Source organism: Ascaphus truei, chromosome 1 (assembly GCF_040206685.1).
Source record: "Ascaphus truei isolate aAscTru1 chromosome 1, aAscTru1.hap1, whole genome shotgun sequence".
Lineage (NCBI taxonomy): Eukaryota > Metazoa > Chordata > Amphibia > Anura > Ascaphidae > Ascaphus > Ascaphus truei.
Genome location: NC_134483.1, coordinates 116,516,287 through 116,532,756, shown reverse-complemented (window position 1 = coordinate 116,532,756; position 16,470 = coordinate 116,516,287). Strand labels below are relative to the sequence as shown.

The 16,470-nt window shown below is 40.0% G+C and overlaps 1 protein-coding gene across 4 annotated transcripts in view; it reads right to left on the bottom strand.

The window, feature by feature from the left end:
- Positions 1–3,724: 3,724 nt before the first annotated feature.
- Positions 3,725–16,470, bottom strand: part of CLTA (clathrin light chain A) — a 20,792-nt gene continuing 8,046 nt past the window's right edge. The window contains exons 2-7 of one of the 4 annotated variants that reach the window (XM_075593562.1): positions 13,272–13,300; positions 11,933–12,050; positions 11,342–11,453; positions 10,375–10,428; positions 5,618–5,653; positions 3,725–4,227 (exon numbers count right to left, since the gene is read on the bottom strand). In XM_075593562.1, the coding sequence (XP_075449677.1) occupies positions 4,056–4,227; positions 5,618–5,653; positions 10,375–10,428; positions 11,342–11,453; positions 11,933–12,050; positions 13,272–13,300 (521 nt within the window). In that variant the 3' untranslated portion in view covers positions 3,725–4,055. The remainder of the gene's footprint in view (positions 4,228–5,617; positions 5,654–10,374; positions 10,429–11,341; positions 11,454–11,932; positions 12,051–13,271; positions 13,301–16,470) is intronic. The other 3 variants (XM_075593572.1, XM_075593581.1, XM_075593590.1) reach the window with 3 other exon arrangements.

Here is a 16,470-nt window from a genome sequence, read left to right as displayed (position 1 = left end):
ATTAAAACTGTATCCCTGGATCCCTCTGCCCATGTCCAGTTATGATGGTACAAATAATCAAGAGGATACTGCACAAGTAGATCATATGCGACAGATTATTTGAGGTAGACCTCCGAAATGGCTTACATCATGACGTATTGGACATCTCATCTCCTTCGTTCATGCCATTAGGTGTAAGTGTCCGCAAAGTGTGAATCCATCTGCACTCTTTGCAATAGTTTACGGTCCCAATCACCACTGCGCAGGCCCCACAGGACATGCTCTATTCCCATAAAGCTAAAAAACTTTACATCGCCCTTGTGTACAGGCATACCCCGCATTAACATACGCAATGGGACCGGAGCATGTATGTAAAGCGAAAATGTACTTAAAGTGAAGCACTACCTTTTCCCACTTATCGATGCATGTACTGTACTGCAATCATTATATACGTGCATAACTGATGTAAATAACGCATTTGTAACAGGCTCTATAGTCTCCCTGCTTGCGCACAGCTTCGGTACAGGTAGGGAGCGGGTATTGCTGTTCAGGATGTGATGACAGGCGCATGCGCGAGCTGCCGTTTGCCTATTGGGCGATATGTACTTACTCGCGAGTGTACTTAAAGTGAGTGTACTTAAAGCGGGGTATGCCTGTATACCATTAACATGTCTTGAAACCGGGGTGTCCCGGTGATGGCGAACGGAGCCCAGATGTTCCAGGACCCGTACCTTTAGTGGGCGGTGTTTCACCCACATATTTTTTCTTACACACGCATGTGATCAAGTAAATGACCCTTGTCGGCATATAATTGATAAAAGTTTTAATAGGAAATGTAGCCAGATTCTTTGAATCAGAGAAATATTGAGTTGTTAATATTGAGGCACATGCCTTGCATCGGCCACAGGGGTAGAACCCCTTTGATTTAGGCCCCAAACAGGCCCGGTTAGGACTATCTTTGTGATGGCTCTGAACCAGGATGTCTTAAGTTTCGCAACTGTCTACTTACCATGTTCGGTGAAGATTTCAGGACTTGTGCCAGGTCAGTGTCTTCAACCAAAACATGCCGTAGGCTCTGACAAATTAATTTCCACTGATCGTTGTACGTGCTAATAAATCCTATAATCTCATCTGGTGCATCAATCTTTGGTGTTTGCGTGAGTACTTGGGGTCTTGATTAATGTAAAGCCCTCTGGTACACTGTCTTATCACTTGTTTACTATAGCAACATTCAAGAAAATGGCAGGTCATGTCTTGATTGTAATTTTATTATTTTATTCCATTTTTAATTATTCACTGTTGCATACTATGTTCACTTGTAGTTTCAGCGTTGTCACATGATAAAAATAAAAATATTTTTAAAATTAACATCTTGCCACCATAACTTTATCTGAGGTGTTTGTTTGCGTTTGACACTTTAGTCTGCCCTGTGGATATCGTATCCCTCTATTCAATTAATGAAATAGTGTGAGTGCAAGCGCGTGAGTGCGCGTGTTAAAGGGACTGCCGTGACCCGTGGCACCTCTTTTATGTTTTAAATACATCTGCATTGAACCAGTTCGTAAGTGGAAATTAGTGCAGGAGCGTCTTTTTCCATAGTCTGTATCTGCCATGGGCTGTTATCTTGGTGCACACATACAGTTTTATGCCATGGCACTTTTCAGCAACGACTTAAATAAACCTCATTCATGTACATGGACAATGTGTCTCGTGGAGTAACATCACTTTAGTAAATAGAGGCCAAGTAATAGAATTATCTTTTTCATACCCTCCGACACATTGATTCTTTAGTCAGTTAATATACTGTAGTTCAGAGGTGGGCAACCCTGTTGCCAAATCGCCACAATTGGTGAATTTTAATTTGCCAACAGTAAAATAAAACTTTCCTGCTGGCGTGTGCTGGTTTCCGCTTTGAGTGAGTCAATGAAGCAAACCAGCACCAAGTGATAGTGCTGAGGTGAGGGAAGCAGATGAACAGCGTGTGTTGTTTTAAATGTTCTATTGAGCAACCTAATTTCTCAATTTGTACATGGTGTGGCGATTTTCACTTCTCATTCACCACACCTGTGGCTACATTGAAAAATAGGTTGCCCACCTCTGATTTTATTAGAATGAAAACAAGATTGAAAAAAAAAAAAAACATTAAAAAAAGTCCATGCCCTAAAAATCCCCATACATGCAGCGAGAGAAACATGGCACATACTGTACAATACAAAACAGAAAGGCGCTCCAGTCCATTACTGGTCTTTCAGCATGCAATACAATCCGCTTCTAGGGGAATGAAACAGAATTGAATACTTTAATATATTGGCTATAGCAGAGTACATCATGACGAGCAAAAATAATCACCAGTGATTCTTTAGTAATAAAGGAAGGACTACAGAAGCCATGGTTTACACTAGCTTATGTAGGTGACACAAGATAAATTAAAGGCTTAAATTAGTTCATGTAAATAACTACATTTAAAAACAGAATAACCTATATAACACTAGTTTTACAAATACAGGCAGTCCTCGGTTATCCGACACAATGTGTTACTCAAAATGGCGTTGTAAAGCGAAACACATTTTCCCATAAGAACACTGTTTAAATGAAAGGCTCCGTTTCTGAAGGCATTTTTAACACTAAAATACAACAAATATTTTATGCAGGCAATAAGATATGCAGCACACACAAATTATATAGTGAATATACTGTATTATATATATATATATATATATATATATAATATAACATAATAAATAATATATTATATAGTATAATATAATATTATATAGTATATTATATATACGCTCTTACGACACTTTGCAACGTTGTTTATGTGAATGTTTATATATATATACACACATCCAAAACGTTGCAAAGCATCGTAAGAGCGTTGGATAAGCCATTTTGGCGTTGTAAAAATGAATATAGGTATGCATTGCATAGCGTTGGATAAGCCATTTGTTGTAAAGTGAAGCGTTGTAAAAAGAGCACTGCCTGTACTGCTATTTGGTAACAGTGCCAACAGGTTAAATACAATCAAATACTCCGATTTTCTCTTTATTGCAGTAGGATAATAATACCGTGCCATAATGGCGTCTTTCTGTGCTGCAATGTGCCTTAATAATAGTATCACTTAGTAAATGTCCAATAAGTAAAATCGGTCCAGAAGTATTTTTATACCAGGTTTGAAAGATTGCAAAATTGCTTTTTCTTACATTAACAAGGACTAAGTGATATTGATCATGTTTGCTTTACCATAGTAATTGGGGGGTAAACCTATTAATGCATGTGTGTCACATTAGGAAAGTGAAGAGAGGAGGTAGACAAAATGGCAGTTAAAACAATTATTTTAGAATACTTAAATGCAATAGCAGACCAATTAAAAAAAAAATTAATAGAAGTTTTGGTAAAAAAAAGAAATAAAAATAACAATTTAGGAACAAGCTATAAGGAGCCGATCCTGGCTTTAAAATAGCAGACAAGAGAATCTTAAACTACAGTTGGTTAGATAAAGCTGAAATTACAAAGCATGAGGCATTGATGCTTAAAGATCTCTGCCAATCTATTGTACATTTTGCACATAATGCGTGTGAGGGCCCTCAATTTGCCAACTACCAGATTATACACATCCTGCTTTTTAGTAGACACCAATTCTTTTTAAATGGCAAAGGCTTTAAAGGTTTGTAAATGTGACATACATCATGAGTTGATAGATAAACAGTATATACTTAGATGTACAGAAAACAATAAAAATATGTTGTTACTGTTTTTTTAGACCTTTAATATTACTATTACAATTTTGCACAAAATCAAAAACCAATGACATTTCAGAATACATCGAAGCACACGGTGAGACCAGGATTGTGGGGAAGGGGGGTTCCCTCCCAAGTCCAATTTCTAATTACAAGGGAGAAACAGCAAAGGGAATCAAACTGCCAATCACAAACAATGATCAATGCCAAATACACAGAGGTTTGGTCCGCTTGAAGAAAAAAAGAAAAAAAAATAAACAATCAAATTTTGCAAACATAGCTTCTCTGAGTAAATATTAAAATATTGACGTGTCATGTTTTTGTTGTGCTTTTCTTTCAGTGAACCAGAGGAGCCTGCTTGAGTGAAATCAGGACGGAGCGCATGCGGGAAACATCTTTCGCCTGCTTGCTAGACTTGGGGTTAAAGTCACAAAGACGAGCCACGCGCTCCCACTCTGTGCCTGGGTTAATGTCCTCAACGTCGCTCACGAAAGCCTCTTCAGCAGCCCTAAAAAAAGAAAATAATGTAAACATCCAAAATAAAACAAAGAGCAGTGAATCCAATATTAGAAACTTTCATGAAAAAAGTTCTATAACTCACAAATGTAGTTTCCTTTAATTCCCCAACTGTTGGATGCATTACAAGACCATCTAGTCTGTTAGGTGACATACCACCTATTTGCTTGATACAAAGCAGCAGTTAATGTACAAACTTTCAACATTTTTGGCTCCATTTCCCCCTCTTGATTTTACCACCTGATATTTTTGCGCAAGAGATATTTTTTCAGCACAAAAGAAGCACTAGCTTTACCACGTCCACACACCCCCAAAGTCAGTTGTTATGCTGTATTGATACTTTGGGTGTATATTGGCACGTACATAGGTTTTGAATGAAAATAATAAATATCGTGTAAGAATGCTTATTGCCACAATGATACCAGAACACTGTCAAACATATTACATTTAAATGCTGTTTGACTATGAAAAAAAAAAAAACAGGGTGTTAACATTGTTTTGCCTTGATGGTTTACAAGTAGAGCTAAGAAAAGGCCACTTTAAAATAGAGTAGCACAGTTCCCTTTGTTCCCATGTTTAACAGTGTTTCTTGGTGAAACAAAATCACACCCTTATGATTATTTCCTATACAAAGGCAGCAAAAGCTTCAAAAACGTCTACATAAAACAGTGAAATTCATAAATCTGTATAATAACCATCTTACACACTAAACCTAAATGGGATGCAGTCATGCCATTATCTGGAGCATCCTTAATTATGCTATTTGCACATATAGAAACTTGCTAACGTTATAAAGCTGAAAAGAACCTATACGCAATATACATTGATGGAAAGGGGTTTACAGGCCAATGGAACTTAAAGGGGGTTGATTTGCCCAAGTATTACTATGGTTTTCTTATCTCATTAGGTCAACAGGTATAACATAAGGAAATAAATTGAATGCCCCATCTCAGAAGTGTTGGGGGAAAAAAAAAAAAAAAACCGCTTCACAAAACCCAACATGCCTCACACTAAGTAAAGCACAAAACTGGTGTGTTTGCTACAGAGAGTATACCCTGGTTTTTAAACCCTTCACTGCCACACGGGCCAGAAACACAGTGCAACGAATTTAAGCTACAGGTATTTGTGGTTTTGTGCTCAACACAAACAAGATGGGTACAAAAAGCAACATGTAGGTAAATTCAGAAAAGCAAAGGAAACTTAAAAAACAAAAAAAAACAAAAAAAACAAATGAGGATGGTTATTTATGACAAGGTATCTGCACATTTTGATGAGGGACGAGAAGATTAATGAAATGACAACATCACTAGACAGATCACTACACCACTAGCACTAATCATGGGACAGACAGCTTAAGATGGGCAGTGAAGATTTTACTTAACTGTTCTAGGCTGTAGCAAGGATGGTTTATGTTTGTGCTTATAGGTGGAGAAGAAAAAAAAAACAAGGAGATAAAGTTTAAGTCAGATATAGGAAATGAAAATGAACTTAATGCAGATTGCAGATGAACTTAATGCAGATGATAAGCAGGACATGCACTATATACGTTCAAGAAGCATGCGGTCAGAATTATGTTTTCCTTTTCTACAGAACAGGAACAGATCCCCTAAGGGCTCCATGAAAAAGCAAAAGCTGCCAACTTAAATTACTATTCTTTTGTTTTAAATAAAATGCACCAACATTAGCAGCTGAGAGATTCAACATCGCAAATGGAGATTAAAAAAAAAAAAAGTCTTTGTTTTTAAAGCCAAATGATTTTCTGCAAGAAAGGACCATTTTTGGGAAACTATGCAAACTGTTCTTTTTTTAGTACATTTTCTTCCTCAAAGATTAATATTCATGCTGGAGTGGATTAGAATAGAGAATAATCCACCCCTACTAATGGATTTAGATTGTATTTCCTTCCACAGAAATAATACACGGGAGAGCCTTAAAATGGAGACAAATGCTTCTGCACGATACAGTGCTAACTAATGCCAACCAGATTCTCCAGAAGCATACTCCAAACTAGTTGCCACGTGTATTGCATTTACAAGGCTTTCCGTTATTTCGAGAGGGAGTTTTCAGCAATTTGGAGTATATATTGCCCATGTGCATTTGGCATCAGAATGGTAGAGACAAATGAGCTTGAAATAGTGAAATAATGCTGTGCCTTGCGCAGGAGATGGGAAAATACTGTTATTGAGAGGGGGGATCCAAACACTATTCAAAGCCATGCGTAGACTGAAGCCTGCAATGAGATTTCTTTAATAGGGATATGGATTAGACTTTGCATTTGGACGTCAGAATGTTCCTCTTTCAATATCAGGAAATACACATGTTAACAGACAGTTAAAGGGGAATTCCCTCATAGCAGTTACAAAAAGATAAGGCCAGTGTAATATGCTTCTTTAGAAAGATGCAACCACCATTAAACGAACAATAACACTTTACATTCAGTTAAACATTAAGTTGCTTATGTTTGCTTCATATTTAACAAACACTATATATAGCTTGTGTTTACCATGGAAATGTTAAGTTAAAAGAAATTTAAAAAAAAATTAAAGATGCTTAGCAAAAAATAAAAAACAAGCGTCAATCAGCTACAATTAAACTATCAAATCTGCCTTGTGTCCTTAGTTCACTTTCGAACTAGAAGAAACTGCCATTAAGAGAAGGTAATACGATTTTTTTTTTAAATGTATTATAGGTTTATCAAAATAGCTTTTGTAATGAAAATAGAAAGTTGCCAAACTATACAACTTGACAGGATTAAAAAAGTCATTTGGTGATATGCTCTTGGAAATCTGCAATAGTCCCACTATCTGCCCTTTCTTAAAGCAGCAGACCATTATTTTATTTTTTTACACAATAATTGAAATCAGGGGGCACTACAATTAGATGTGAACAGTTTTGTTGACAAGCAAAATCCATCAGATCTACCATGGTTGCATTTCTATCCAAGACATGGGCCTTTCTAACACTGAGAAAGCCAAACCGTATAGGATACTACACAGCTGAAGGAACCTTTATTGGTCACATAGATGTACCTCGAAGGCCGTCACGTCAGACTCTCTCACAGCAAGGGCAGCCCTTATGTCTCCCAAATAAGCTTCACCTTCATTGCTCCTGTCTGCCAAACCGGCATGGACAGGGCCATCATCATCATCAGGAAAAGACAGACAACTTCAAAGAGCAGGAGATCGCCACCTTCTCTCTCTCCCGCCCCCCCACCAATCTCTGCGCCGGGGGTCTGTTTGCTTCTCAGCTGAATTCGATTCGACTAACTCTCTTACAAACCATACCAGAGTAGTAGCAAAGGTGGCAGCTAAAGGATGTGAGCAGTTTGCAGAGGTTACTGCTGGTGTTCGTCTTGGGTAAAATATTTCACATGTATATTGAAGCTTTTCCATCTTCACACATTACCCTGCTCCCTGATCTACCATCACACAGTCCCAGTTCTTCCCCAACCCAAACTCCTTCACATAACACACAGCTCTCAGAAACACACAAGCCTGATTATCCACATGTACCTTGTGTTTTCACTTACCCTTCCCTACAGATTGTAAGCTCATTGGGCAGAACCCACCCTTACATACATTGTTACAGTATGTTAATGTTCGATGTTTTATTGTTTTGGTACTCCAACCCTATTGTAATGCTCTACAGAATATGTTGCCGCTTTATAGATAAATAATAGTATGTATGTGTGTCATAGTGCCCATTAACCTGCATTCAGATTAGTTTGACACTCAAGTAGCAAATAGGTCAATATTTTATGCAGAACTGTTAACATTTTGCTTCTTTAAAAAAAACTTTAAATAGACAAAGCACTGGTGTTCCAGAATTGGTTAAATCTATGTAAAAAAAAACCTATAGTCAAAGTATTTATGTCGAGCTTGAGATGACTGCAATGTACTTTAACAGTCTGCTACAAAACTGTACAGGCTCATAATGAATGGGATATTTGTAAACTAATGCTCACAAAGTGGTCCAATATTCCTTTGATGTCATAACTTAGTTAGTATAGGCTAAAGCAGTAAAATTCTGGGCATTACTGAAATCCCTGCTCTGATTGGTTAAAATTCCGGGCATTATTCATTCAGTAATGCCCAGAATTTTTGCACCTTGCAATGTGTTTATTACCAATGTGTTTATTTCCAGCCAATCAGCTTTCAGAACAGCTCTGAGACAGGGCAGGGGATTGGTCAGCAGGAAGGAGCAGCTCTGAGACAAGGCAGGGGATTAGTCAGGAAGAAGCAGCAGGCGGTGACTCCTCCCACTCCCTCCGTTAGAGCTGACAGACTAGTTGAGTTAAGGAGGGAGAGAGAGAGTGTGTGTAGCTGCAGTTTGCGAGTGTGTGTGTAGCTGCAGTTTGCGAGTATGTGTGTGTGTAGCTGCAGTTTGCGAGTGTGTGTGTGTAGCTGCAGTTTGCGAGTGTGTGTGTAGCTGCAGTTTGCGAGTGTGTGTGTGTAGCTGCAGTTTTACGTGTGTGTGTGTGTAGCTGCAGTTTGCGCGTGTGTGTGTGTAGCTGCAGTTTGCGCGTGTGTGTGTGTGTAGCTGCAGTTTGCGAGTGTGTGTGTGTAGCTGCAGTTTGCGAGTGTGTGTGTGTGTAGCTGCAGTTTGCGAGTGTGTGTAGCTGCAGTTTGGGAGCGTGTGTGTGTGTGTAGCTGCAGTTTGGGAGCGTGTGTGTGTGTAGCTGCAGTTTGGGAGCGTGTGTGTGTGTGTGTAGCTGCAGTTTGGGAGCGTGTGTGTGTAGCTGCAGTTTGGGAGCGTGTGTGTGTGTAGCTGCAGTTTGGGAGCGTGTGTGTAGCTGCAGTTTGGGAGCGTGTGTGTGTGTGTAGCTGCAGTTTGGGAGCGTGTGTGTGTGTGTGTAGCTGCAGTTTGGGAGCGTGTGTGTGTGTGTGTAGCTGCAGTTTGGGAGCGTGTGTGTGTGTGTGTGTGTGTGTGTAGCTGCAGTTTGGGAGCGTGTGTGTGTGTGTAGCTGCAGTTTGGGAGCGTGTGTGTGTGTAGCTGCAGATTGGGAGTGTGTGTGTGTAGCTGCAGTTTGGGAGCGTGTATAGCTGCAGTTTGGGAGCGTGTGTGTGTATAGCTGCAGTTTGGGAGCGTGTGTATAGCTGCAGTTTGGGAGCGTGTGTATAGCTGCAGCTGCAGCGTGTGTGTGTGTGTGTGTGTGTGTGTGTGCGTAGCTGCAGTGTGTGTGTGTGTGTGTGTACTTTAACTGACTGTTGACAAGTCTTTTCTCTTATAGATAGGCACAATTATTGCCCCCCTTAATAAAAAGCAGTGCCATGATAACCATCGACCGTTCAGATTTTAGAACAAAAATTCTACAGAGCAACCCTCTTTACTCAAAATAAGGTATCCTTAGTCTAGACAATTTAAAAAATGTGCTTATATGATTACACAAACATGCCTGAAAAATCATGCGGTCTAACATTTTCCTCTCCTACAGGAGAATTGGAAAGGGTCCTTCATGAGAGTTGCGATATGAGAAATGTGTACTACTTGATCCGAAGAATCACGCCTCTTACCTAAATCAAAGATGGCTTCATGTTTTCCCTTTATACACATTAGCACAGTCTCACTGTTTAATGGGAAATCTTGCTAAACAAATTGTGGTAAGGTTTTTATATGTGCTTCTATGCAACTGTGTACAGAAGGCCGTTTCTTGCATACTTACCTCAAAAATTAGGATTCACTTTCTGAACAAGTATTTTAGTGGTAGTACACAATGAGATTTATTTAAGGGTACACTCAAATATCACAGCATAAAGGAATGGGCTTTATGGTATGACAGTAACCACAACCTTTTACATCCCAATTCTTTCAGATCTGCTTACAATAGCTGCCTTTGAAAGTAGGTTTGTTAATATTTACAGGGAATATACTTAGAGAAGGGACTTAAATGATGTCACAGATTAATGTGAGAAAAAAAAAAAAGATGGAATACATTTAAAATATTTCTAATAAAAAGTGGTCAAGAGAGAATATTTATGCAATAGTTCAAATGCCTGTGTATCCTGTACCAAACATTTTATGGGCCTATAACTCTTCTGCATGTGTTTTGCAATGTAAAATAAGCCTCATTGTGTCCAGAAAGTAAAAAGAAAAAGAAAATACGTGAGCTGAAAATAGAATTAGTAATTTTGCAACATACACATAACCAATCACGTCAGCGAAGGGTTGTTTGTAGAAAGCTTCATCTGCCACCCTACAGACAGCAAGAAGTCCAAAAAGAAGGCAAGCAGGCAAGAAAAGAAAAAAGAGAACATTGAAAAGAGGATAACAAGAGAAAGTTGTAAATAGGCTTGGAGACAAGGGACATTTAGTAACATGCACGAAACAAGGATTACACTACCTGCCTACAGAATGTTAGCCAGTTAAATTGCTTTCTGAACAGTTTTTCAAAGCTAATATCCTTGAACACATACAGTACTTTGTTGGTTATCCCACACTGATTACTTGTATGCTGCTATCTTGTACATGATTAAAAAAAACTTTAAGAGCTCCGGCTTTGTAGTAAAGTTATTTTAAATGTATCCTTTACTCCCCAGGCAAGAGGGACCAGATATTAAGCTTTCTAATAGACTGTATTTAAAACAACTACATATTCACATGTTTTCTCTCGCAGCTGAAATTCTGTGTTGAGCTTTTTCACTCCATTGCTTTTCAGCACTGCCTATGACCCAAGGTATCAGTAAAGCCACTGTTATTTCAACTGCAATGAAACACTCCTCACAATACCATATAGAGCAGTGCAGACACAAATGTCGAGGGTTGCAAAACTACAATAAAAATGATGATTGAATTACGCCATAAAATAAATTGTATCATTAAAATCACTCTAAGTGTTCAATTTGAACTTTCAACTGAAATTATTAGGAACTGCTGCAATACAAAATAAATATGTTATTTTTATGTCCCTATGTATACATAGCTCTATGATATCCCAACAACCCTGCCGCACATTTTTAAAAGGAATAATAATTTGCCATTTGAAATGTTTAAATAATAAACATGATTGCTGTTTAGACGTTTGTAGATTTGTACCCACTATACAGCACCAATCCAGAGCGCAGTTTAACTGCTAGAGTTACTGTATAATCCCGGTAGTGCAACATTACCTATTGTTTGCTTTTGTCTTCTGTAACAGTTCATCCTGTCTGGAATACCACTCTTCTAGCTCCTTGGCAGCTTTATCTTTCCATTCAGATTCTTGCTTTACAGAGTTAGAATCTAGGAGTATAACAAAAAAAACAAAAACACAAACAAGTTAAAAGGCGCCTCAAACTGTTACAAAAGTATGTTGTTTTCAGAAGACCAAAGATGTGTAAGAAAATAGCTTCGGCGACTCACACTAGCACTAATAAAATGATTATGAATAAATAATAAATAAATAATTATGAATGGTGTCCAGGCCAGTACCAGCCCTAGATGCCTAAAAAAAAAAAACCCTTAGCTGTCAGGGAAGCCTGAGTAACCTTGCGTTGCAGAACCCTCAGGCAACAAAGGGTTTGACATGGTACTTAAAATAATAAAGAAACAAAGATTGAGCATGTTGGATGACGTTTTATAGCAGCTACCAGATCTACAGTATATTTGCTTTGCTTAGAATCAAGGGGGGGAAATTGTGTAAGTTACTAGTTTCTCAGCATGTGCACTAAGAGGAATCAGAAACATATGATTAAGTGAATCACTAACAAAAAGGCCCTTACCAAGCATTTGTAGACGATCCCTTTGTTCCTCTCTCCATTTGCGAATACTCTCGGGCTCAGCTTGCAAGCGGTCAGCGTGAGAAATCGCTGCATAGCCTTCTGTTGGTCCGTTAATCTCCTGAGGAAAAAAACATTTGTCATGTTTTGCCATTTAAAAAATGTTGACAAGATTTTTTTATTTATTTGTATTCACATTTATATTCTATTTTGATTAGTAAAGTTTTTTTTTTGTATCCGATTTGGATTACATCAGGCAGGGGAGGGGCTGGTCTTTGATTACAACAATGCTTCTAAATATGACCAGTTACATCTAATCAATAAAATATAAACCATTTCTTCTGCAGTGTTTTGTTTTACTTCAGCATTTATTTGTTGTTACTGAAATTAAATAATATATTGTATGCATATCTAAGAGGTTTAAATGTAGTAATAGGAAGATGTGACAACCCTTGCGTTGCAGCTTCCTATTGGCTCACATGACCGGTACCTGAGCATGAAATACCTGCACCCCTATGGAGGTAAGTAACTCAGGAATCAAGGTGGCAGAAGTTTTAATAGTGCTTGCCTACGGGCGGCGCATACCCTAGGGACAGCCATGTACTCAATCCAATAGAAAACGTATCAAAATTACCCAATAGCATGTCAATAAATGTATATTTTTTTATACATTTAAGACAATAATTACACATGTAATATAAAGACAACATCATAACCACACAGTAAATACAAATATACAAGTCCTAAAATTGAAAGTGTCTTTCAAAGACAAAAATGTACACTTCGTTTCCAATTTTAAAAGCTTTGTTTGAGAAGTATATTAATATAATATTCATGTAGTGCTCTCAAAAGATAGGAATTCTGTCATCTAGTAATAACGTGTGTTTCAAATAGGATTATTATTAAGGGATAGCCACTTTGTGCTTGTTACTTGATAGTTGATGACTCTCCTGGTTCTGCTGTAAGTGGCAGCTGGTTCTCAGTTAAATGGAGTCCCCTCTTAAAGTACAATAGCTTATTCCCAGTAACTCACACAAACCATAGACATTGCTAGTTAAATGCTAGCTACATTTTCTCCTGGTTTCCGATATTGGAAAATCTCTCTCTGGTTGTTCTAGATCGAGCCATGTCCCCAACTGCTCGGTGTGAGTATTTAGATCAGGAGTGCTCTGTTAGCTCACCCAGTTTGAGATTAGCTTAAATATAAAAACCCATACCTTTATAAAAACGCAAGTTTAGGAGTTGCCAGGAAAATAAAAAAGTAATCAGATAATTTTTGCTACTCCAACAAATATCAAAATACTTGTATAACTGAATACTGGAAACCTTTATTTCATTTTACCTGATAAAAGTCGCCATTCATTATGCCATCTGTAAGACAAAAAAGAACAATATGTAAACACACGCACCTATCTACTTTGAAAATGCTGAAGGTACGTTTTGTAGGACAAAATAGATTACACGTGGTCATAGCGCTCCACAAGGTTATACTTTGGAAAGTGGATTTGGCTTTAAATTTGCTGGTCAGAGCTCACTGGCACAGTTATATAAAAGATCGTCTCCGTTCTAGATCATGTTAACACCCGAGATCGAGAAAGGTGTTCGGACACTGGCTGAAAACCTGTGATGGAGTTTCCCACAATGGATTATGAAGCAGTCTAGATATACTGACTTTTAGTTTAGAATTTTGGGGAGGAAAAATTGCTTGCATTCTCTTCATATAAAAATAGTGTTTTTTTTTATTTCCAACGGTCGCCGTTTATATATGAACAAGATTTAAGAAATGAAAGATGACGTTCAGAATACATTTGACTAAATATTTACTTCCCTGCATTTCTTTCCTACTGCACATTAAATGGTCTGTCTAGGACAGGGGTGTGCAAACTTTTGCTCCTGCGCCCCCCTGCCTCATCCCCTGGTGCTCGCCCCCCCGTTGCTCAGTGCGGCGTCAAACGACGCGAGGGGTCATTTGACGCCACATGACCCGCGGTGTTACCATGGAGACGCTTCCAGACACCAGCTGAAGTAAAGTAAGTTGAGGTTCCAGAGGCATCACGCAATCCCCTGGCATTTAATTTGAATGCCTTGGGGAAGAGCGCGGGGCCCCTACAACCGCCTGAGCCCCCCCAGAAAAATCTTGCGCGCCCCCCTGGTCTGGTACACTATGCCAGTTGGACCTCTGGACTTTAAATGTTGTATGTCTACATAGTAGATGATGTTGGGGGGGTGGGGGGGGAGGTTGGGGAAAAAGAGAGAAATGTCCATCAAGTTAACCTATGTTAAATTTAGATGACAGATACTCATCATATATTTGTATTGACCTTATATTAATCTGAAGGACAACAAAATATTTCCAGTGAAACAATATCCAATGAAATCTCATAAGGGAAAACGTTATTCCTTCCTGACTACCAAATATTTGTAATCAGAGTTCTCCCTGGAACATCATCCTTCCCAAGTTTACTTATTTGGCATATCCATGAATTAATTTCTCGTCTAAAAAGAAGTCCAACCCGATTCTCAGATACCTCAAGTCTTTGAATCCACCATAAAACATGTGCATTGTCATAGAATGGGTACTGGCCAATTTTGAATGATGAATAAAAAAAAAAATTGGAGTGAATACCAAAGTATTATTATGCTCCAATCATTAAGGGTAAATCTATATTACCAGTTATCAGAGTAAGTTTACAGGAGCATTTAATACAACCACAAATCAAAGCCGTCCTGAGAGTTTAATGTCAGAGGAGTAAAGGGGAGATACAAATCTACTGAAACTATTGAAGTATCTTTATTTAGGTTCTTAAAGCAACAACATTTAAAATGATAGATACAGCAACCTATTCGGTTTCATAATGAAAACAGTCACAACAGATCATCAAATACTGATACAATTGGTTAACAGAAGTCTGTTTGGAGAACCTAATCAAAAAAGATTGTATGAACAATACATGCATTTTATTGACATTGCATTCTATACATCTCACCACCTAAAGTAGCCAGTGCTTAAAAAACAGCTGTAAATCATGCTTTCCCATTTCCTGTTTGTGTTGCAAATGTTCTACTTTAGGAAGGAAATGGACTCCCAAATGTTTGCTGAAATAAGCAATTTTATGGAGGCAAGAACAAAATCGAAATGGTACATTATAAATTCAAGTGTATGTTCCAGCAAGCATGTCAAACTCAAATGCTAACAAGGGCCAAATAAACAAGGTTTAAGTCTAGGTGGGCCGCAAAAAAAAACAACTTACATTTTCATAGAAACGTAGGTTTATTTCGAAAAGTGTGTGTGTGTGGTGTGTGTGTGTGTGTGTGTGTGTGTGTGAGGGTGGGAGAGAGAGAGAGGGTGGGAGAGAGAGAGGGTGGGGGTGGGAGAGAGAGAGGGTGGGTGGGAGAGAGAGAGAGGGGGAGAGAGAGGGTGGGTGGGAGAGAGAGAGAGAGAGAGAGAGAGAGAGAGAGAGAGAGAGAGAGAGAGAGGGGAGAGAGAGAGGGTGGGGTGGGAGAGAGAGAGGGAGGGAGAGAGAGAGGTGGGTGGAGAGAGAGAGAGAGAGAGGGTGGGAGAGAGGGAGAGAGGGGTGGGGGGGAGTGGGAGAGAGAGGGTGGGGGAGTGGAGAGAGAGGGTGGGGGAGAGAGAGGGTGGGAGAGAGAGAGAGAGAGAGAGAGGAGAGAGAGAGAGGAGAGAGAGAGGGAGAGAGAGAGAGAGAGAGAGAGGGGGAGGGAGGGGGAGAGAGAGGGGGGAGGGAGGGGGAGAGAGAGAGAGAGAGGGTGGGAGAGAGAGGGTGGGAGAGAGAGAGGGTGGGGAGAGAGAGAGAGAGAGAGAGGGTGGGAGAGAGAGAGAGAGGGTGGGTGGGAGAGAGAGAGAGAGAGAGAGAGAGGGTGGGGAGGGAGAGAGAAGGTGGGGGAGAGAGAGAGGGAGGGTGGGGAGAGAGAGAGAGAGGAGAGGTGGGAGGGAAGAGAGGGTGGGAGGCGAGAGAGAGGTGGGAGGGAGAGAGAGAGAGGAGGGCTGGGAGGGAGAGAGAGAGAGGGTGGGAGAGGAGAGAGGGTGGGGGAGAGAGAGAGAGGGTGGGGGAGAGAGAGAGAGGGTGGGGGAGAGAGAGAGGGGGTGGGGGAGAGAGAGAGAGGGGTGGGGGAGAGAGAGAGAAGGGGGGGGAGAGAGAGAGAGAGGGTGGGAGAGGGAGAGAGAGGGTGAGAGAGAGAGGGTGGGAGAGAGAGGGTGGGAGTGAAGAGGGTGAGAGAGTGGGAGAGAGAGAGAGGGGTGGGAGGAGGGGAGGGAGAGAAGGAGAGAGGGGTGGGAGAGAGAGAGAGGGTGGGAGAGAGAGAGGTGGGAGAGAGAGAGAGGGTGGGAGAGAGAGAGAGGGTGGGAGAGAGAGAGGGTGGGAGAGAGAGAGAGGGTGGGAGAGAGAGGAGGGTGGGAGAGAGAGAAGAGGGGGGAGAGAGAGAGAGGGTGGGAGAGAGGAGAGAGGGTGGGAGAGAGAGAGGGTGGGAGAGAGAGAGAGGGTGGGGAGGAGAGGGAGAGAGAGAGAGAGAGAGGAGACCTCCAG